The sequence below is a fragment of the Drosophila virilis genome, chromosome 3, assembly GCF_030788295.1.
Source record: "Drosophila virilis strain 15010-1051.87 chromosome 3, Dvir_AGI_RSII-ME, whole genome shotgun sequence".
In the NCBI taxonomy this organism is placed as follows: Eukaryota; Metazoa; Arthropoda; class Insecta; order Diptera; family Drosophilidae; genus Drosophila; species Drosophila virilis.
Genome location: NC_091545.1, coordinates 7,671,704 through 7,695,881, shown reverse-complemented (window position 1 = coordinate 7,695,881; position 24,178 = coordinate 7,671,704). Strand labels below are relative to the sequence as shown.

At 42.9% G+C, this 24,178-nt stretch overlaps 1 protein-coding gene across 2 annotated transcripts; it reads left to right on the top strand.

Annotated features, from left to right (window-relative positions):
* The first annotated feature begins 1,146 nt into the window (after window positions 1-1,146).
* LOC6622959 (uncharacterized) lies at window positions 1,147-18,350 on the top strand. Of its 2 annotated transcripts, none has more exons than XM_070208359.1 (2): window positions 1,147-1,449; window positions 11,919-18,350. In XM_070208359.1, exon 2 carries the CDS (start codon window positions 11,933-11,935, stop codon window positions 16,079-16,081), a length of 4,149 nt encoding a protein of 1,382 aa, XP_070064460.1. In that variant the 5' UTR covers window positions 1,147-1,449; window positions 11,919-11,932; the 3' UTR covers window positions 16,082-18,350. The 2 variants fall into 2 exon arrangements, with proteins under 2 accessions (XP_070064460.1, XP_070064459.1); XM_070208358.1 differs by having other exon boundaries at window positions 1,147-1,904.
* Window positions 18,351-24,178: the final 5,828 nt, after the last annotated feature.

The window sequence follows — 24,178 nt, the reverse complement described above, 5'->3', positions numbered from 1 at the left end:
AGAACAGATATGCATTTAAAAAACTTAGAGTATTCGCAGCGTCTCTTTGCAAACTAAAACTCTTAATAAATAACGACAGAAGTTATTTAAGAAGAATTAGTTATTAAAGCATTTGTAAAATAAATGTATAGCTTATAACAAGTTTGTATTTGTATTAAGCTAACTCTAAACCAGAGTATCTCGCGGTCGTGCACTCTCCACTCTGTTTAGTTATTTATTTTTTTATGTGCTCGCGTTTTTAGATTTGTTTATAGTTTAAAAGAAATGCGAAAACTATGCCTTGTCATTTCCGGCGTTCATTTGGGCCCCCCAAAAAAAAAAAAAAAATAGAAAACTTTTGCAGGAGGCGCCTTTAACGAGCCGCACGCTAAGCTCAGGCTATGCATACGCATTTGTATTTGTATTTTTATTTATATTTGTGGCAAGGCTTGGAGGATTGGTTCAAAAATCATTACCCAATTTGTGGGCTGGGTTTTTTTTTGCATTTGAAGTTAACCCAGTTTGGCCTTTGTCAAAGGACTTGACTTGGCATCAAGTTGTGCGGCTTACATGAACCACCCTCGCTTGCTGGGAGGGGGTGGGAGGCACAATATCATAATGTGTGTGTGTGTGTAGGTATGGCGAGCGTGTTGCACCATAAACGATGATTGTTTTATCAGAGACTGCGATATGTTGATAAAGTATATTAAAAAACTGTGGAGTGGCCAAGCCAAATAACTCTCTCTGAGAGTCGTTGCGAAAGCGCATGTCCTCAGCGCTGAGGGTGTCGCACTCGCCTACATTTCCTATATGTGTGTGTGTGTGAGTGTGTGCTGTGTGTGTGTGTGTGCCTGCGAATCCATCAAGTGGGCGCGCTATATAACTATGTACATAGAGACATGTGAGTAGTTAGTGCCAGTTGCAGCTCAATATTGCATGAATCTATGCAAAAGCTGACAGCAGGCACTGAAGTAGGCTAAAAAAATACCTTATAAATATTTTAAAATTATAGGGTATGCTTGGCTTGCACATGTTTTTGGCCAGCACACGCCTACTGTAGCGCAACGCCCCCGCAACGAAAGTAAACAAAATAGCAACAGACCGCCGCTTACCCATTCGAGTGGTGGTTGGGGGTTGGGGATGTTGGTGGTGTTAGTGGTGGTGCTGCTGCTGGTGGTGGTGGTTTTTTTTATTTTGTGTTCTCCATTAAACTCTCTCGTGCACTGGCTGCGCTCTCTCTCTCTCTCTCTCTCTCTCTCTCTCTCTCTCTCTCTGTGTGACTGTGTGGGAGTTTGTGCATCCTTTTGGGCAATATGCGGCGACAGGCTGTCAAACGGAAAAGCTGAAAAAACCCAAAATTCAGTCTACAGAAAACGCGTACGTGGTGCAGAAGTAGCCGCGCGTGGCCACCACAACGGCGTGCTAGACTTGTCGGTATGATAAATAAGTGAAACGCCCTGTACAAGTTCTGTAAGTTTCAACAACAACAACAGCAACAACAACAACAACAACAACAACAGGAAGCAACAGCCAAGCCAAATACGAATATGAAATATCAAATGAATGGCCCAACTCAGTGACCAATAAATGTGTTTAAATGAAAATTAAATAAAAACGTGTCGCAGGATTTGAATTAGCCAAATGACACTTTCAAAGTGCTGGGCCAAGCAAGTGCATAACTTAAGAATATCAAGTGTTTTCTTATGTAAACAAAAACCAACAAATAAATAATCATATAATCATATAAATAAACAGCAAAAACAACGTAAAATGTTGCTAATTTTGATACACGCCAAATTATTTTTGTTTAACATAATGCCGTTTACAATCCCGATCAGATCAGATACAAAACTCGTTACGTTGCGCGTTTATTTTCATATAAGTTTACACGTAGGATTAAGGTGCGCTCTCTGACTAGAGACACTGTGAGTCCCAGCCAAAGCCTACAAAAAAAAAATGCCTATCACTATAAATATTACGAGAACAACAGTTAGAATATATATATAAAATAGTAGTCCAAAATATGCGCTATACAAATTTGCTTGCTACAAATTAAATTGACTTTTACAACATTTGACAAACCAAACGAAAATTGGCAAAAATCAAAAAACAAAATTTAACCAAAATTGGCTTTTTTAATTGGCAACAAAAAGAAACGTATTGCTTGATGCTTTTATATGCTACGATTCCTTAGATATAATACAAGTGCCGTTAATTTCTAGTCGAAAATTAACTATAATATTTAAATTGAAATTGGCTTAAAATGCTTTTGAGGAAATTAACGCACAATATTATCAGAAGTAGATATATACATATATAACCATATATAGCCCTTCAAATATAACCAAAACATATTGCATGCATTTAGGCGAGCAGCTGAAGATCAAATCCCTGAAATATGCTCCCTTAGACTGGAATAGAATAGAAGATAGAATCCCTGCACCCTGTACTTATGTTGTTTGTGGAGGGAAAATTGTTTCAATTGCTCTTGAATTAGCGTCTATTTGCCATTTCACTTTGAACATTTAGTTGGAATTTACAATAGAATATAAATATATATATTCACAGACAGCAACGATTGGGTTCTTTAGTCTTTGGTTGTGAATGAATTCTGGGCAAGTTTTATCTTTTGCAAAATATACCAATAATCGCTCACTTTACACAGCATCGTACTCTGCCTCAAACAAATGCAAGAACCTTTTTATTCATTAATGAGAAAGTCGTTTTAAAAGGTTTCTTGATCATAAACTCGAAAATGATAATTATTTTCTTTTGCTTTTGTAGCTATCTACTTTTAGGCGCTCTAATGCACATCGTGTCCTGACGTCGCCGTGACGCACAGACACACACACACATGTGTGTGAATTTATGAAATTTAATTGGCCTAATAAATTTGGTGCGCTTGCTTTTTTTAATACCCTATAGCCATTAAAGCGACTCATAAAGTTGTTTTAAGGCGAAGCAAGGCGCAGACATAACTTTGAGCTGTTGTATGTATTTAGCCGGGTCCATGGCTATGGAAAGAAGTTTTATAGGCAATTTTTAAATTGATTAACACTTCAAGCAAAAGTAAACACCTCGTATGCACCTTGCTTCACTTTATACTTACCCTAGAAATTCGCCTATGATTTGTGCAGGGTATTCTCTAGTCTGTCACTCTTGTAAGGAGCTTCTGTTTTATTAAACAAAACACCCACGCTCACACACACATTCACACAACCAAAAACGCATACGGCTGATATATATGTCATAAACTTTTATTAATAATGAAAATTGTACTAAAAATGGTGGGGCAATTTATTAAAAAGTCTCATTAGCTGACAGTCACACACACACACACACACACACACACACACATGCACACATGCACGATGCGACGCGCGTTTTATCGCGCATTACGCATACGCCACGAGGGCCCTACGGGTGCTAATAACGTAAAAATAATAATATTATTATGAACGACACACACTAAAAAAAAACAGAAAAAAAGAGGCAGCCAGCGAAAAATCGCGATAAAGTAAAATTTCGATATGGACATTATTAAAGCAACTCCGCAACCCGCAACCCCCTAAAATGGGGGTGGCTGCCATAATAACTCCGCTGTGAGATTAAGTATTTTTAATGCGAGCGCCAATAAAAATATAAAAATTTCAACGATAAGCCCGATAAGATCGAAATCAATTTTATTATAATGCATATACATATGTTCGTATATATATAAATATATATATATATATATATGAATATATGAATATGCCTATATGCGACTGATAAACACTCGGGCAATCGTTTATAGCATGTGCTGTTGAAGCATTCATTTTGTTGATTTTCATTTTATTTTTGTGGCGCTCTCCTCTCAAAGTCAAAATCAATAAATTTTCCACAATTTTTTCCGCCACTTTCTGGTTGGCGTTAGTTAGTTGCCTTTGGCTCTGACGCTGGACACGGCGCCGTCGCTTGGCTCATTATTAATATTTTTACATTTTGTACGCCTTTTGATATTTCGCTTAGCATAGACGAAGGCGCCAGGCAGGCAACTCCATGCCCGCTCTCGCCCCCCTCCCCTCTCGACCACTAGACGGCTGCTTAAGTGTTTTTCTATTATGGCCTGCCCATTTCCCATTTCCCCAGTGCCTTTTACCCAATACCCACCAATATTATATTTGCTTTTAAATATTTTGATATACAGCACAGTTGAGGCTTATAACTCGGCTCAGGCACCCATACAGACGCCCGTGGGCAGGTAGCCCAGTGGGACCTGGCGGCCGAGAGAGTAAGAATAAAGTATCTTATAAAGAAATATATGAAACAAATATCATGGCACACAATATAAGAGCTTAATTAATATGACATGCTGCTTTCTTATTGCTTCATATGACAGCAGCGCTGCTCAGGGAACTACTTTTAGCATGCCTTTCAATATGGTTCCCCTTTTTGCTTTATAAGCGAATGGTAGGCAGTAAGTGGTGCCTTTTTCATGCATTTGTGTCCAACTGGGTGCTCAAGCAAACATACTTCAACCAGCAGCAGCATAGCTGGCAGGCATTTTCTCATAAAAATTTCGTACTCGAATAAGACGAAGTAGCTGCACACACACACACACATGCAAAGGCACACACACACACAGATACACTGACAGAGAAGCAAAAAGTAACCCGCAGGCATTTCGGATAGCTTAGTGGGCATGGGAGGGCGAGCGGGGGTGGGGCAAGACGGTCGCAAAACTTTGAGGCAGCAGCATGGCCAGAAAAATGAATGTAAAGGATGTGCCATGGCGACCGGGGGACGAAGCCGTGTGTAACTGGAAAATAATATTTTCTTATTTTTTTTTTTTTTTTTCGTTTGCCTCTTTCCCAACTACTTTTGTGCCTCAGCTTGTAATTCCCTTTTTGTTCTCCTTCTTCTGCTGCTGCCGCTGCTGCTGCTTTCTTTGGGTTTCTTTTGAGTGTCAGAAATGGAAAAGAAAATAATTTGATGGTTTCATAAAGTCGCTGCATGCCAGCTGCGGGAGAGGGGGGGGCGTAAATGTAAGTGTGTGTGCGTGTGTGTGTGCGTGTGTGTGTGCGTTTGTGATAAAATTGCAAACTTCCCCTCGCTGCGTGTGTGTGTGTGTGTGTGTTTGTGTGTGTGTGTGTCGTCTGTGTGAATGCGAGGACCAAAGCGTAGCAGCAAAAATTTATGGAATTCTTTTTTGTTTTGTTGCTGTTGATGTTGCTGCTTATTTTTCGTATAGTTTGTGAAAATTTTCTGCGATAGATTTCACTTGTGCGCTCGAAAGTATTTGCTGCATACTTTTGGGGGGTGGCTGGTTTCCTTGCCTTGCCTCGCCCAACCGCCCGCCCGCCTGCCTCTGCGCGAGATAACGATGCCGATGACGATAATGACGATCGCTGGTTTCTCCCCCGCGGCCCGCCCCTTACCAACACACACACATACACACACATTGCTTGGTTCGGTCAGATACACTTGCATTATTATAAAAATGATTATTATTTGTGCCGCCCTTGCCCAAAATAGCCAGCACACACACACACATACACACACACGCGTACACTCACACGCGAATGGCTTGTGTGTATACACACTTATGTACACACACACAGTGCTTGTCCTTGTCTCTGTGCAAGTGTGTGTGCGTGTGTGTGTGTTTCATTATTAATTTTTCTTGTATTTTTTCCACATTTTTCGTATTTTTATTTTATCTTGCCCTCACACACACACATCAACACATACGTACATTCAACCGCTCAGGGGATGGAACACACACACACACACATGCACTCACTCATTTTAGTTTATTGTACAAATAATATTTGATAGAAAAAATTTAGTGCATGAACGGGATGGAAATATGTAGTTGTTCTCATTGGCTTTCCCTTTCGATTCGCTTTAGCTTTAGTTCGAACGGCACAGCAAATATGCTGAGAAATTAATTTTTCACTCTGTTCGCCATTCGCCAGGCGAGAGATGCCAAAGTAAAAATGAGAAAAAATATGTATAAAAATTTAACTTAACGGGGCAAAGTCGAATACTAAATAATTGCCTGTATTACTGAGCGAGTGCATGTGTGTGTGTGTGTGTGTGTGTGATAGAGAGCGTGTGTATGTGTGTATGTGGATGTTGTTGTTGCCAACGTACCTTCATTAGTTTCTAATGAGATTTCTTGCTAATGAGCATGCCAAGCAGAAAATGTTGGAAATTCAGCTACCAAGTCAACTGTAAAGGACATTGAACATTCATTTGTTAGGGTGTTCTATTTCGGTTTATGTACTTGTATTTCTCGACAGACCGACGGGCTGTGCGTTGTCCGTAACGCCCAAGTTTGCCGCTTAATCTGAAAATAATAGTAAGCACTTCGACGGAACACACGCGTCGTATAACATTTTCAAATTATACGGTTTTTGATTCCTGTTCTAACATGAAAAGCAGTCCACAGTCGAATTCACTGGATCCGGGTTCGAATCCAAGGTCTGTTCAAGAGTTGAGTTAATGGGCCGTAAAATTATAAATTTAATAACTAAAATAGTTACCCGGCGTTGCCCAGTTTTCAAATAAGACGCTTTGTGTGTATTCTAATATTCAGTTGACAAAGTAGGACCAAAATCCAAATCCAAGATGCATGAATGCTGTCTTAGCCAAAAGTTAATATAGCTTGTGCTACTTAAAGTTAAAAGTTAAGCTAATGGCTTCGACAAATAATATAGCAGTTGGCAAACTTCGCTTATTGATGAAGTTCTAGACTCAATATACCAAAACGAATGCATCAGTCACTCAACAAGCAGCAGAACTCCATCAATAATAACAACCGCAACTCGCTCTACACTAAAATCAATTTGTCGCACACACATTTTGAGCCGCACAACCAAAACCTCCTCCGCACATCACAAAAACCAAACATGCATCAGCACTTTGCAGGCGAACTGGTGGTGGGTTTTGAGCTACCAAAAGTAATTTCAATTTGATTTTCAACAAAATATTAATTGCATATGCCCAGCTGGGCGGGGGTGTCATATAAACTATGCCATATGCGCGTCGGGGCCATAAGCATGTTCATAGGCATATATCAATCATGGGCGCGTCAAAAGGTGCACGCACACACGGGTACCTAGAATAATATCAATTGTTAACTACCCAATGAAAATAAAAACCAGGTGGGCGTACATTTGCATGTGTGCTAGGGGCGTTTACAGCGGTTCAGTCTGGGCTTTAAATTCTTTAATGATTGTTTGCAGCCGGGCAACTAACAGCCGGGCGGTTGACAGTTGTCACCCGGCTGGAAGCTATAATTACGTGTGGGCAAAGCTTTCGAGTTGTACCTTTGTTTACATTTCGAGTGCACACGTGTAGTGTCCAGCAACAGACATGCGCCTACTAGCGCTTGACCCAATATCATGGCCTGCCAACCGACCGACCGACCGACCGACCCACCGACCGACCTACCTCCCTCCCGGCCCCGCTCAAATGCCTATTATGTGTGCGTGTGTGCGAAAGCGAAAGTGCCGGCATCGGCTATACCGAATCCGATGGCAACCGCAACGTCACACTGGCGCCGGACACACGGACATGCCGACATGTGAAAAGTGAAAGTCAATAGCAAACCTTGACCATTGGACGTGGCCAGACAACTGGGACGCAGCTCCGCCGCTCCATGCTCCAACTTGACTCTGGCCAATGGGTTTCCAATGCTGTTGCTGCTGCCGCTGCTGCTGCTGTTGGGCTATTTTGTGCGCCTGGTTCGTTCAACCGGCGATTTAGACTTTCACACACACATGTGTTCCATATGACTCCACACTGAGCCGGTGCTGAGAGCGCGAGCGAGAGAGCAGCGCGCTGTGGGATCGGGTGGGGGCAGGCAACAGCCACCATGTGTTGGCCAACAGTGCGCATGTCCAGAAACTGAAACCAGTGCGAGCATTGGACATGGCAGGACAACAGATAGAGAGGCAAACAGGACGACAAATGGACAGACATGGAGACCGAGATGAACCTGGCAAGTCACTTTCACTTTTCCGTCGTGCTGTCATGTGCCTGCAGGAGAGCGAATGGGGGGGTGGGGCTGTTGTTGTTGTTGTTGGAGCAAAGGGGTGGTGTGGCCAACAGGCACACACACACATGAGAGAGACACACATTTGCCCACATCGACGAGCATCCTGTAAAGTCAAAATCAATCTATCAGTGCGTAAGAAAAAAGCAAAAACTTGCCTTTGATATGTCAGGGCAGCTATACATAATGGGCATACATTTTGGATCAAATTTGCGAAGGTGAAGCTAAATCAGATCAAGTCAAGCCAACTAATTTAGCTGTCATTCGCTTGAGTCACAAGACCTGCCAGGCTAACTATTCAGATTAAAGTCTCAAAAATATGTGAGGTGAATCTTTGGGATACACGGACTATTTCTATAATATTGGTTAGTTCTCGCTGGATGAGTTGTTTAAGTGATGCACATATTTGAGGAACTAGAGGAGCTTTTATTGTTATAAATACGGGATAAATGTACAATCTATTAATCTAACTTTTTATACCCCAAGCCCCGAGAAGGTGTTCTTTATCCCAGGCCAGGCCATGGCGCCGACAAGCTAAGTTAGTACACATTCGTCTCTCTGTCCTTTCCTGTAAGCCCGTTGGTTCTGGATACTAATATATTCTTTTATTTCCTTAAGATGTATTCTTAGATAAAGTTCCAACAGCTAAATTCATCAAATATTATACACAGACTTCGAATGCTTCACATTTGTAGCACATCCATCAAATTCCCCTTAAATTATAAAGTAAGCCTCATTTGGAGTCTTGTTCCAGTTCCGTCAGGTTCTTTAAACGAACAACTCATTTAAATTTGTTAGCCTATAATTAACCATAATTGACACGTGTAACATCTAAGTAGGCCCATGCCAAAGTCAATATAAAGAGTCTTTGTCTTTGCCTATAACCCTTTCAGTTCAGGTACACATTATTTTTTTAGCACCCTCTTCAACCATCCAAAAAAGTAAAGCCCACAGCTTAAAGACCTATTCAATTGGCTGCTAGCACAGAAATTTGATTAGAGATTATGCAACCCCTGTTCTTAAGACCTTCCAAAACAAGACGGCAATTACTCAAGTCCACATTTAAGTGAGATGTGTGCTCGACAACATTACGCTTAAGAATGGGGCGCGGCAATTGCTTCAATCAGCTGCGTTTCCAATTTATAGACACACAAGAACTACATGAATGGGACTTGTCAAATGCACTCACTTTCCAGATATGAATACAATGAATACACAAGAATTGAGTGCTGCAAAACGAGCGACTCAAGAATATGAGAAATCCCATAACATGTTCTAAGGGCGAACCCAACGAAAAGTCGCGAAAGCAATAACAACGATAGCAACAACTACAACTACTGCAACAACAACAGAACAGTAGCTGGAAAAACAAATTGAAAAACTATCGAACAATGATAAATTGGCACGAGCAGGAAAAAAGTCAACATAACGCGCTCGCTTGAGTGACTGTGTATGCATGTGTGTGTGTGTGTGTGTGGTGGTTAGTGAAAAGTTGAAAAAAGGGGCGGAGCAATAATGGTTTTCCGAGCAGCGACGCTCAGTTGTCGCGTTGTGTTGCTGTTGTTGTTTTTTTTTTAAGGGAAATTATTTGATTTTTGATATTTTGGGGTGTTTTATTGAGGTTTTTTGGGTGCAAAGCATGGGGAAAAAATTCTGTGGGTAGCTAGCTGCCTGTCTCTGTGTGTGTGTGTGTGTGTGTGTGTGTGTGTAGGGAAAACTATTAAATGTGCTGCGGGGTGTGCATTGATACATTTCCATGCATGCATGTGTGTGTGTGTGTGTGTGATTTTAGTATCAATTTTGTTTGCTGTTTTGATTTTGCGCTTGTAACTGCGATTTGACAGTTTTTTTTCTTTGATTTTTTGTTGTGTTCGCCGTTTCTGCTGCGTCATGCGGCAGTTGTAAACGAGCGAGCCACTTGGCAGGACACGAGCAGCAGCAGCGAAGTGCGCATGCGCCAGCGACTCGATAAACTGAGCGCGAACTTAACGAAAGTGCAAGTGAACGAAACGCGTAACGGTAGTTGAACGAAATTTCGCAATATACGCAAAGACAGAAACTGAAAAGCTTCGCGTTAAGCTTTGGCTTAACTTAAAGAAACTGAGCTTTTTTCTTGTTAATAATCTAATGAGTACGTGTTGTAAAGTGAGCTTAAGCTCTTATGCTATATATAGATAAATGTTAAGTGTTGTAAAGTGAGCTCAAGCTCTAGATAACTGTTAAGTTTGCTAATTAGACGCGATTTGCTGCGGCTCGTAGCTCAGTATCAGTTTGATATATGGCCAAGTACCAGACTTGTTTACACTCGGCTGCTGCCCATTTTCATTTGAGTAGACGAAGAGCTGGCCCAAAAAAAGAAATCAAATAAAATAACATCAAACTACCTTAGGCTTTATAAAAATCCCAACCACATTCAGCCACCCACACACACACACACACACATTCTGGCAGGCATTCTTGCTTAACTCCTCAAAGTACCAAAGTGGGTGGTGGGGTCGGGTGGCCGGCTTGCGGGGGGTTTTTGCCTTCATTGCTGAAATTGTATAAAAGCAAAGTCAACAACAGCAACAACATCTACGAGAGAACCAATTTCCAACCATGGAAACTTAATTTATGTCTGCAGCATAGTTGAGAATATTTTTCTTCTGCCTGCCTTCGCGTCGAGAAAATAGGGAAAAAAATTATTTTTCTTCGCTTACAATTTTTTTTTTTTTTTTTTTTTTTTTTTTGGGTTTATTTCGACATTTTTGCCTTTGCCGTTGCCTTTGCCTTGGCCCCTTGCCCCACACGGTTGCCAGTGGCAGCCTGTCCTGTGCCTGTTCGTCTGCCCCTGCCGCACGCTCCGGCCGCACCGCCTCCCACTTTTTTTTGGGCCGTCTTCGTGTCGTTGTCGGCTTCCTTTTGCTTTCTTGAGAATCAAATTTATTTTACCAAGTCATGTTGAAGAAAATTTTTATAAGTTTTATGCGCAGTTCAAGTGATGGTGTCAGAGGGGGCGACTGCTTGCCAAATATTACACTGGGCGTGTATGAGTGTGCGTGTGTGTGTGTATATGTGTGTGGGTGTCTGGGTGTGTGGGGTGGAGAAAAAGTTTGTGTGTGTTCGCCGCACAAAATAAGCAAAATTTGTATTCCTTAAATCGGATGACTTTGTATAAATTTTCGTGTGCGGCAATGGGGTTGCAAGTGTATGTGTATATATATATATATACGTGTGTGTATGTGGTTTTGTTGATGTGTGCGGCTGTGGGTGGCAGCTGGGCGCACACAAAACTTTTCTTTATATATGTGATATATATAAATACGTATGTGTGTGAGATGTGCGCATGTATTTGTGTACATAATGGAAAAATTTTTCATAGAATTTGCACAAAAATGAAAAAGTGCTGGGCGTAAGAAAAAAAATTACAGAGCGCAAAAGAAAAGCAGAAGAAAAATGAAATTAAGCGCATAAGGAAATGAGACACAAAATGTTATATGCCAGCTGTGCGTGTGTGAGTGTGTGTGTTTGTGTTAGTGTGTGTAGGTACAACATTTTTGGCAACATACTTTTGCGGCAAATAGAAATAAAATTGAATGGAAGTTAAGCACATAGGCGAGGAGCCAGACGAGAAGGAAGGAAGGTAGCTTAACACGATTTAAGCCTCAAGCTATTCATACCGTAGGCTCCAACGAACCGGAACCCCACCACGATACCCAGCCTGGATAGCGCACATGTGACCCACACAAACCAGTTAGAGTTAAACCCAATAAAACCCGACGTATTCCACGTATTCAGCTGGCATGCTTAAGCTTCCTGCAACTTTAGACACCCAATTAGTTTGGGGCTTCTTTAATTAAAGCAGTGTCCTTTATGCTTTCTTTTCTGCTTTTTGTTGTCGCTGTCATTCTCACAGTAATATCATCCAAAATGGCCGCATCCATTTATGCCACCCCACCGCCGGATCTGAGCAGCGAGGACACAGCGCTCTCCGATGTCTCCAACTCATCCACACTCAACACAAATCGCGGCGGCGGCAGCAGCAACAACAGCACCAGCAACAACAACAACAACAGCAACAACAACAACAACAACAACAATCACACATTGCAGCCACATGAAGCCACAGCAGCAGCAGCAACAGCAGCAGCAGCAGCAGCAACCACAACAGCCACAGAAATGTCACCCACTCAGCAACCGCACTTGGTCGCGGAGTCCAAGTCCAAGCTGAGCGCCACGGGAAGCAACACAAATGAGGCAGACGAAGCTGATGGCGAGGAGGAGGATGAGGGCGACGGCGACGGCGACGGCGAGGTCGAGGCAGCTGGCGCTTTGGATCAAACGGCAATGGCCGCAATGGCCGCTGCCGCAGCAAATGCAGCAGCCATGCAGCTGCAGCTGCTGGAGGCGCTCAACGATGCGGCCAAGAAGCGACGCAAGCAACACAATCCCAGTCGTCTGGAGGCGCTCAATCTGAGCGGCGCCGAGACGGACGAGGGTGCCGCTAAAGCAGCCACAGCGGAGCCAGTGATCGACTACGAGGAGAAACTGTCGAAAATGCTACTGCCCAAGTCCATTGAAAAGCTGAAGGAGACATTCGAGCTGCTGCAGCAGCAGAAGCTACAGCCCGAAGACATATCAGAAGCAGAGGAGAAGCAGCAGCTGGAACAGCAGCAGCAAGTGGAACAGCAGCAATCGCCAATAAATCCCTATCAGACCTACTGCAAGCAGTGCGGTGAGAACTTTGAGACTGAGTTCAAGCTCAGTCTGCATATGCTGCAGGATCATCAACAGGAGCAGCAGCAGCAGCAGCAACAGTTGTCATCGCAACAGCAGCAACAGTTGGCGTCAGACGAGCCCATGGACTTGCTGGCCAACATTCAAGTTAAACTGGAACGTGCTGACAGTCCCACGCAGCTGGAGCTGCAGCAGCAACAGCAGCAGCAGCAGCAGTTGGAACTGGCCAATGGACATGCCATCAACAACAAGGAGCACGAGCACTGGCTGCAGGCTATGGCACAGCAGCACCAGCAGCAACAGCAGCAGCAGCACCAACAGCAGCTGCCGGGCATGCCGCCCGCCTTTGCATTTCCGCCGGAGGCAGCTGCTCTAGGCTGGCCACTGTTGGGCATGCCCGGCTTTGGGGGCGTCGAGGGGCTCAATCGGCCGCCGCTACGCATCTTCAATCCGGAGGCCTATTGCGAGCTGTGCAACAAGGAGTTCTGCAACAAATACTTTCTCAAGACGCACAAGGCCAACAAGCATGGCATCTTTGATCCCGCCGGCGATTTGGCCACGCCCAACAACAATATCAGCAACATCAGCAACAACAACAACAATAGCAGCAGCAGCAACAACAACAACAACAACAACAACAACAACAACAACATCAACAATAGCAGCAGCTGCAGCAGCTCCACTTCCATGTTCCAACAGCTGCAAATGCCGCGCGAGCCGCCGCCGCCGCCGCTGCCGCCAACACAAAAGCCCGAGCCACAATTGACGCCACCGGCGCCACCGGCGGTGCACTGCGATATCTGCTCGAAGCGCTTCACCAACGTCTTTGCCATGCGCCGGCATCGCGCCAAGCAGCACGAGCAACCAGCCACACCCACAGCCTCACCGACGCCCCAGACGACGCGACGCGGCAGCCCCAACGAACAACCACAACCTGGACAGCCGCCAGCCACAATGCAGCAACAGGTCAAGCAGGAGCCCATGCCGGATTCCGAACAGAAGCCCTATCAGCTGCCGGAAGGTTTTCGCGAGGACTTCACCCTGGAGCAGGAGGAGCTGGCCTTTGCGCCGCCACCGCGCAAGCTGCCGGCCCAGCTGCAGCAGCAGGCGCGCGACGCCAGCTGCGCGCCGGAGAAACTGCGCCGTCTGGGCGTCCAGCTGCCGGAGGCATTCTGTGAGCTGTGCTGCAAGGAGTACGCGAATCGTTACTTTCTGCGCACGCACAAATGGAAGCGTCATGGCGTGTTTGTGCCGCCCGAGGATGTAGGCAAGGAGGAGCAGCAGCCGCTCATGCCCGCCGGCTGGCCATTCATGCCGCTCAATCTGATGCTGGCCAAGGCAGCCGCCGAACAGGAGCAGCAGCCCGAGCAGGAACCCGAGGAACAGCAGCAGCCGGAGGAGCAGCCACACAAGCGCATCAAACTGGAGCCCTACGACGAGTCGACGCCACCGGAAAAGCTGGACAGCTCAGCGATGGGCCTGCAGAATCTGCAGAAGCTGCAGTCGATGCTGCAGCAGCTCAACGATTTCAATGGTAAGCGACCGCTGCCGTGCCACCTGTGCGGCCGGGAGCTGGAGCATCAGTATGCGCTGCGTGCACATCTCATGACCGAGCATGCTGGCCAGCTGCTGCCCGAGGGCCATCCCATGCTCTACCAGCAACAGCAGCAGCAGCAGCCACAGTTGCCGCTCAAGTTGTCGCCGTTGGGCGGCGGCGGAGGTGGCGGTTCGCCCGGCGCTGCGGTCACGCCCACATCGACGGCTAATGAGCTGCGCTGCCAACAGTGCGAGCGCGAGTTTGCCACAACACAGGAATTTAAGCAACATATCGCCGAGGTGCATCTGGGCCGCATACCCGGCACCAGTCCGCTGCGCGAGGGCTTCTTTACGCCGGAGCGTGCCACGGTGCCGGCTGCTGGCGGCGCTGCCGCTGTGCCGCCGCGTGCCGCCTACACCATAACACCGACGTCCAGCTACTGCGAGATCTGCAACAAGGAGCTGTGCAACAAGTACTTCATGAAGACGCACATGCAGCGCATGCACGGCATTGAGATCGAGAACGGCGCTCAGATCGGCGGCGTCGTCTGCAACATATGCAACAAGGAGCTGTGCAGCAAGTACTTTTTGCGGGTACACAAGCACAACACGCACGGCATCATCGAGGATGGTGCTCCACTGCCCCAGCCGCGTGGCAGCGCCCAGAACGGACTCAAGGCCGAGGCACAGCAGCAACAGCAACAGCAGCAGCAGCAGCAACAACAGCAACAGCTGCTGGAGCCGGAGATTAATTTGACGCCGATTGGCAGCGACTCCAGTGCCGGTAACGAGCTGTGCCCGCTGTGCGCCCGCCAGTTCCGCAGCGCCAAGTGGCTGCGCACGCATCTGATGAACGAGCACGGTGCCGCGGGCATCGAGAAGCTGCGCGACTTGGAACAGTCACAGCCACAGAGCGGCGCCGGCAGCAAGCCGAACAGTCCCACGCTCAAGATACCCAATGGCAACACCGCTGGCGCCATCGCCGGTGTCAGTCCAGCCAACAATCTTGCCCAGGCACTGCAGAATGCGCAACAGCAGCTGTTTGGCCAGATGCAGCTGCCCAAGGGTATGCCGCTGCCGCTTCCATTGCCGGGCATGTTCGAGCAGACGCCACGCTTCAAGGAATATCAGTGCTCGCTCTGTCCCTTCACTACGCCCTACTATGCATTCCTCTTTATACACGAGCGCTCGCATGCGCTGCTCAACAATGGAGGCGATGTTGAGACGCATGTGGCCGCCGAGGCGGAGCCGCCACGCAACGAACGAGACAGATCCTTTGCCTTAGTGCAGGGCAAGGCCAGGACCAAGCCAGGCCGCGAGCGAGCCGACCGAGCCGATGTGGAGCACAACGAGCCCACGAATCTGACCACCAACAACAGCAGTAGCAACAGCAGCAGCAGCCAAAGCAATACAAAGGCTGCCACGCCCACGCCCACGCCCACAACGATACACTCACCAGGCACAGTTGCCGCCTCGCCGAAAGCGCGTTCCGCAACCGTGACACCGACGCCAGGACGACGCAGCACCATCAACTCGAAGCCCGGCACGCCCAACGGCATCAATGCCCAACGCTCGGCGGCCACCTCGCCGTTTGAGCTGTGCAGCGATCTGGCCAATGGCAGCGGCAAGCCGGCCAGCTATGCGCAGCCGGACAAGTCCGAGGAGGCATATCAGATGCAGGCCTTCCATTTGACGCCCGCCGACGGCGATGCGGAGGGTCTGTTTGCGCCCGCGCTCGTCTATTTGCCGGTGCGCGTACGCGCCTCGGAGTCGACCACACTAAGCTTTAGGCTAACACCAGCCTAAGCTTGCCCAGAGTTGGCCACAGGCACCGATACACACACAAATCCAAAATCAACACAAGAGTGTTGCCAGCGTATGTAAGTTAAAGCCCAACCGTTTTGTTTAGAACCTTTTACAACAATAATAGCACAATGACACGAGCCTTAAATGATGCCTAATCATAGGATTAATCTGTCAGAGCAGGACAGCAAGAGATGCCTTTTAAAAAATATACAAGTCGCAGGCATAAATCAAAAGGAGTGAAGGCCTGAAGCTTAAGTGAGCGCCACGTGAAATACAAAACACAATTGATTTAGCTTTAATTTTCAATCGAGTAAAAAACTTTTAAGCTTTAAGCGCAAGTCGACATTAATGAGCTTTGAGAGCTTTTTGCTTCATTCAAAGATTTCTAGTTATTTGAAAAATCAAATTTTCTTGATGTTTTTTTTTTTTTCTTAAGATTTAATCCTCTGATTAGGTTATAAAGTCTGCCAGTGTCATTGAGCTTTTAACGAAAGCAACAGCCGGCCACAGTGGTGGCAAGCAGTTATCGTCCCACTACCCCAGCCCGTTAACCGACAAGAAGACAAGACAAAATAGTGGAACTACAAAAGACTGAGTGCGCATATTAGTTGAGCTCATTAAAGTAAAGTTTATATACAATAGCTATATAGCTACGGCAATTACAGATCTGCAGATCTACAAGTATGTGGCATATATAGTGCAAAATTAATGCGTTTTGTGTTAAACATGAAAGCAACTACAAGAAAAAATGAAATATCTATAATCAAAACAAATAACAAGTCCGTTTCAGCTGGCAACACTGTGTGCTAAAAACATATTTTTTTATAAATCCATAACCAAGATAACATGATAAAAATCAAATGAAAACGAAAAAAAAAAGAAACATAAACATAAAAAACTGCATAACATACCAAACAATACATATATCTATATCTCTAGTGATTAATATCAAAGTTCCTATGCGTAATAGTAATTTTTAAAAGCCATTAACGTATCGTAAACGGGAAAGGTTGAAGGGGAAAGGTAACTTAGTCGAAAAAAAAAGGAAAATTAAATACGTACATAATACATAAGTCGCCAGGCAGGAGCGTTGGGAGGCAGGGAGAAAGTGGAAGTCGTGTGTAGTTGGATATATACATACATATAACCAAACATATATCGTAGTAGCCATAGCCATGCAGCTTAAAATAACAAACACACACACACACACTCACACACACACACATGCGTATATGGATATATGGCTGGGTTCGGTGCGCTTAGTTTAAGGGATTTTTGGTATAATACTATATTTAGTAGTGCTAACTAAAAAACAAAAAACTAGAGAGGTACACAAATTCAAGCTTCAGCATATAAGAGAACAATTTTATGCACAAATTTGCTCAAAATCAAAAATATAAGCGAAACCTTTCGCAAAAGTAGTCGAAATCAAAATTAGGAGGACAGTTCTAGAGCTAAGTAAGGATAAAAAGAAGAAAAAAATATAGGCATGGTGTGCTTATATACGAGGTTCCATAGTCACACACACACACACACACACACACAGATGCAATATACACTGTAGATAAATATGAGCAAAAAGTTTTTCCCGCTCTGCTCTTTAAACAAGAACTTTTATTTCCAACTAGAAAACTCGAACAAAACTTGAACTTTAAACAAATTATTTGCACATACATCTATAATGTAGTACACCCTATGCCAAAACATACACACACACACACACATTCACACACAAACTGTACATAGAGCGCATCAAATGATGGGCACACCTAAGGCGGGGCTATATAGAACCGATTCAGTGTGAACAGATAATGAAAATGGCGCCAGTAAAGGTTATTTTTTTGCAGCAACAGCAGCAGCAGAAGGCAAACATGAACAACTCAGGGCAAAAGTACAATGACCATTGGTACTTTTTATATACTAAATAAAATACTAAATAAAATCTATAACAATAAAAGCGAAATAAATATATAAACAAATAAAAGAAAGTTAAAACAAGTGAAACAAACATAAAAAGTAAAAACAAAAATAAAAAATGCTACCTCAGACGGACTTGAAAACAATAATTTAAATAAATGAATTTATATAACAATATGAACATTTATGCTTATAAACAAACAAAAAAAAAAAACCTATAGAGCAGAAGTAAATGAAATTTTTAGTGAATTTACCTCATGATACCAACACAGAAAAGCCATGCACAAGAAACCAAAAAAAAAAAAAGGAGAAGGAAAGCACAACAATTTATATATTTAGCATTTAGTTACAAGTATTTATTATTTAGTTTTAATTGTAAGTGGAACATTCCAGCAAGAAAACATTCCCAAAAAAAAAGCGCGCACAAAAACTGACCAAAAATTACGAAGCTAGTCGCAAAACTAAACAAACCCAAACTCAATCTAGTCAAAGTTGGGGTCTCAGCCAAATGGCCTGGCCATCAAGGCGGTACCCACCTTACAGATGATATATATATATATATATATATATATATATATACAACAATTCAAAGACAGGCGCGTTTGTTTCTCTTCACAGATCTGCGCACATTTCTCGTATATTATTTAGTAGTATTTAAGGCGTTTGTTCTTTACAAAAAATGTGCGCAGCTGAAAGGGCAGCGCGCCTGAGAAATAACAGACATAAAAATATAAATAAAAAAAAAGTAATTGAAGTAAAAGCTAAACATAACTAAGCCATAGTCGGGCAGCGAGGCAAATGTTGCTATTTTTAATTTTATTTTTTAAAAACGTGTGTTTTTTAAAATGCTGCGTGCCTTTTAGCAAAATTGCTTCGCTGCCTAAAACTAAACCAAATAACGACAACTTAAATAGCACAAAAACGAATCAAACAAAAAAAAAACCATAAAAAAAAAAACAAAAAACAAAAAACTAGCTTTTAATTTTCATTTACAATTAAATCTAATTATTTGCATCATTTAATTAAATATCTTCATTTGTAATGTATATATAAAAATAAACACGTGTATTTGTTAAACTTTCCATTTTATTTAATTTACTTTTTCTTTGATTGATTTCCCAAGTCCCAGAGCCCCGGCGCGAAGCGTGCCACACTTGCGGCCCGGGTGTTAAGTTGTATTTGCCACAAAAAAAAAAAACAAAACCAAACCCAAATCTTATCGCAGCCCTTAAAAAACTCACACTGATTGCCGTCAATTGACACTCACACGCAATTGTAGACCTTCTTTCTTTTTCCTTTTTTATTATTTATTTTATTTTAAAGTACTGTCTGAGAAATAGGGGCCACTTCTACTTTGTTGGACTTTATGCCGGTTGAACGCCTTTCGGGTGTAAATTATTAAATTGATATTTGATTTGATTTTTGAGCAGTATGCAATTTGTCAACAATGCCCAGTTGAAAATATATATGTTAATATCTTCTTTTTTAAATATACTCCACACAATTTGCCTGCAGCAGCTGTTTCTCGAGTTATGTTATCCATGCCACACACAGGCACCCTCATAAAAAACGTGTGTGTATGTTGTGTGCGCCTCGCTTCCGGCTCAACCCCCACGCAGACGCTGATTAGGCTATTTGCTTAAAATAAATACAAAAAAAAGAAAAAAATACCCTCCAAATGATTAGTAAAAAACCAAAAACAAGAAATGCGATAACCAAAAAAAAAAAAACATAATAGAGAGGCAAAGGGAAAAACTTAGCACACGGTCCATGGAAAATTCAAATTGTGCAGCTGCTGCGCCTGCTGGTAGTTAAAAAAAATGTACTAGCATAAAGCCAATAAATCTACAAGCAGCCGAGCAATTGATTAAAAAGTGTGCGTACACTCAGCGAAATCAGCTACAAAAACGCAATTAATTGCGAGCATAAATATGAAATGTCTATGCGAAAGAATTTGGCAAATTCCCCGAGCTAAGCAAAATTTAATTGAATTGATAACTAACTTGTTTTTTGCGCTGAGTGTACTGCGCACAGTGGGCGCTGTCCGGCAATCAACCCTCGCCAAATCTCGCGGCCTTTTTCGTTAATTATTTGTCACGTGTCCATGCAAATTTCATCTCATTGATTACGCACAGGACATTCGATACTCTCTGCTGCTGCTGGCTGCTGCAATTACAGTCAGTACACTTTCCATAGACATACACATATATACATATACATATATATATATATATGTAATATATTTGTTGCCCCTGGTTGCAACCCTCGAGGCATGGCAGGCAATTGTGCACCCTCCTCCATTCCGTCTGGCCATGCAAATTGTGTGCTGCCTGCGCGTTTTCTATATATTTTCTATTGAATTTTTATGGCAATTTATAATGGACTGGGCATTTGGCATTGTGCTCGTAATCCTGGGCCAACAATTTTTACGGCAAACAATTGCCAAAAAGTTGTCCCGGCGACCCGCTGCTCTTCACGTCGCCCCGTCCGGGCTGCTGCCACAATTTGCATGTTTAAAAATATAAGTGAGTGTGTGTGTGTGTGTGTGTGTGTTGCAGGAAATGCAATATAAATGCAAGTATATGTGAAAAATGAAAAATGCAATTTACTTGACATCGCGACGGCTCTCGTGACGTTTTCCACGGGGTGTTTCATGCAGCAACCAACCCCCACCCAACCCTCGCCCCCTTCCCCCTCACCCTAGCTACACCCAGCGATTATGCAATGTGATTTTAGCACAAAATATTCTGCACCATTTGCCAAATTCTTTATGCAAATTGAAGCGTTTCGGCCATTAAATAAAATGACATTATTACAATCCGCCCGATTTCCAATTTTCCATATTTTCCGTATTTTTGCCTGGGCTTGGGCGCATTTATCTATTTATTGATTTCATTTTGTAGAATTACTTTAATCAACAACAATTTCTGTTATGGAGCGCACAAATCAAAATTGAAAAGAGAATATATATAGTACTATATATATATATAAGTATATATACATGCTTATATGTGTAAATGGTTAAGTAAACAATTTTACAAAGAACTTGCAACGTACCTTTTAAATGAGCATAAATCAAAATTTTTGGCCGCAGTTACAAAACGTACTGCAGTGCTGGAGAAGAAATCAAAAAAAACCCAACATTTTATTAGACTTAAGAAAAAAACACCCAAAAGAAAAAAAACACTACACAAAAACGAGATCAAAATCAAAATTCTTAATAAAATTTAGTTTTAGGCAAAATTCAAAATTGCATTGAAAATTTATTATTAAAAAAAAAAACAAGATGTTGAATTAAGTTAGAGACGAGCATAAAATCAAAAAAAAAGAGACGAGAAAGAAAAACACGAGCGAAAATCAAAATTATATTAAATATGAGAAATCAAAGAACACTTTATTTTGCAATTGGCAAATATACATACAAAAATATATTATATTTAAATATATATTATATTTAACATTTTACTCTTCGAAAAAAAAAAACCAAAACTTTGTTATTATGTAAAACTATGTGTGAAAATCCCCAAAAAAAAACCCAAAACTTAAAAGTAATTATTTATATATATATATACATATATATATATATGTAATGTGCAACAAACATTTATGATCAAGAGCCAGAATCAAAAGCAACAAAATTGCAAAAAACAACAACAAAAACACCCATTACCTCCAACCCAGCCCTTTTCCCGTTTCCCCTCCCCACACTCCTATTGTCATTCGATTGTAAGCGAGCATTTATCAAAAATTGTATGTGTTTTAATGATTATATTAAATATATACACAACCATATACATATATATATTGTATGAATTTAAACCATTAAATATAACAAAAAAAAAAAAAACAAAAAAATCGACGAAATGTATTCCTTTTAAGCGCACCAGAAAAAAACCAGTCGAACGTGTCATCATCTCTGATTATTACAGTCTGCTTGGTTTTCCTTTGATTTTCCGCGTCAGTTTAGTTTGTGAAAACTTCTAAGCCGATTTGGCCAAGAGACAGCCACGCTTCAGCCTGGTGCTGAGCAACTTTTCGAGTCTTGACATTTGCTTTCAGATCGGAGCAGTCGCATCAGCTTTAACTTGTAACTGGGAAATGGGAAATGGGAAATTTTCCACCACCCGCACATGCCGACTGCCACCCCAGTGGGATGCTTTAGCCGAAATCAGAGTATGTCAATATTTGTATTACATGTGAGGATGTTCTTATCAATAATTTTTATAAAAGAATGCGCCGGCAGATTGGGAAACATTTTGCCGGAAAAGGAATGCCAGCCAGCCTCAAGGGGGGCGGGTGTGTCCCGGCCGGCGGCGCGTGTGTGCCTGACAGCTCCATAGATGTTGATGGGTGCTTCCTGCTGACCCTCTCTCCCCCCTGGCAAAAAGAAAGGAACAACTTTTCTCACTTGAAAGGCTGTTCGTATATAATTTTGCCAAATACTTGGCAAAAATATGTAATGTGTTATATGTAATATGTAGAAACAGAAAGATTCGAGGGGCGTCACTCAAGTTGTTTCTCAGTTTATTTATTTGTTTGTTCTGCTTATTGCTTGGCTCCATCAACACTTGGGCTGTCTTTACTCCAGGGATGTGCTCATAATGAGCTGGCCAGGCCGGAGTCCGTCATTTGATAAAACCTCTTGTGACAGAGCTGGTCATTAAGCCAGAAAAAAAAAACGGAAGGGAACACGATAAAATACAACTTGAAAATTAGTTTTTAATCGATTTTACAATCACACACGCAGTCAGAGCCAACAAATTATATAGAAAACAGCCGAAAATACATAAGTGCTGCGGCGTTCAGACCCAATCAAATATGCTCTATATACTCCATGTTCTTGTATGTTTGTGTATATAATTTGGACTCTCAATTAAATTGTGCAGGCGGAGGCAGGCGACAAGCGGCGCCGAACACAAACAACGGCAACAATTTTGTCACCATATGCTTTGGCACCATTTTCGAATGTCGTCGCTGCTGTGCCCTGTACACAACTGGTCATTGGGTATGCATGACGTGAAGGTGCGTTTATTAATTGCTAAGAATTGGGTCTTACACAAACACTTTACAATGCCCAGTTAATAATTAAGTCAACTAAACCAGCTGAAAAAGCAGCAAAAATGCTGGTTCGAACTTTAAGCGTGTGAATGCAGTAATATCTTAGCAGAGCACCAGTCCAGACAGTTCTTTTAGGAGCCTAAGTTTAGCGAGTTTTTGATATATCCTATTCTCGTAAGATAAATTGTTGGAGTTAACCCACTTAAAAGAAGATGCTGGTTCGATGCCCAGACTGGCGTGTGCAGAGGCTTAGTATGGTATCTGACAGGGTATCTAATAGTCTATAAATGCAATTAGATTGGTTCGTCGCGCCGCAAATGCGCGCTAGTCCTTAGGTCGTCGTGTCAAAAACCCACAGAGCACGCCAGGCAGCCAACAACAACAACTACAACAACAACAAACTTTAATAATTTAACTTATTATGGATTTTTGTTCGAGAAAAAATATATTTTAGTTACTATTTTATACCCTTGTAGACTGCATCATATAGTTTCGTCGTGCAATATGTAACGCATGGAAGGAGACATCGCCGAGCCCATTGAGTATATATATTCTGAATCAGCATCAACCGCCGAGTCGGTATATATATGTCTGTCCGTCTGTGGGTTAGTCCATCAGTTTCTATGCGGACAACTCTCCCAGTTTTAAGGCTATTGCCTAGAGACTTTGCATATGTCAGATTGGACCTACTATATCATATAGCTGCAATGGGAACGATCGGTCGATAGGTGCTTTGTTTTCCAAGATATTTAAAAAAAAAATCAGCACTTAATAGCCTCACTATTTTCACATAGCTGCAAAATCGTCAGGCAAATGTCAGCAAGGGTATTCAATCTACGGCGTGCCTCACCTTCTTACCTTTACGTTTTTATTCATTTTCCACAGAGGGTGGAAATTTTAGGTTTTATTTCGGCGGCATAAGCACATTAAGTCCGAAATGTGGCAATTTAAATAAATGACGCGAATGACACGCACTAAGCGGGGCAAAGCGCGAAGCAGCAAGAGCCGGGGGGTTGCGGAGCGAGCTGCAAAAGTTGCACTAATGAGTTTTAAGAACGCAAACGGCAATAAGTTTTAAACAAAATTTATTTACGTGATAACTAAAAATATATAGAAGTATAT

Excerpts from the sequence above, each read along its gene's own strand:
- LOC6622959 (XM_070208359.1), top strand. The coding sequence starts at position 11,933 with ATGGCCGCATCCATTTATGCCACCCCACCGCCGGATCTGAGCAGCGAG.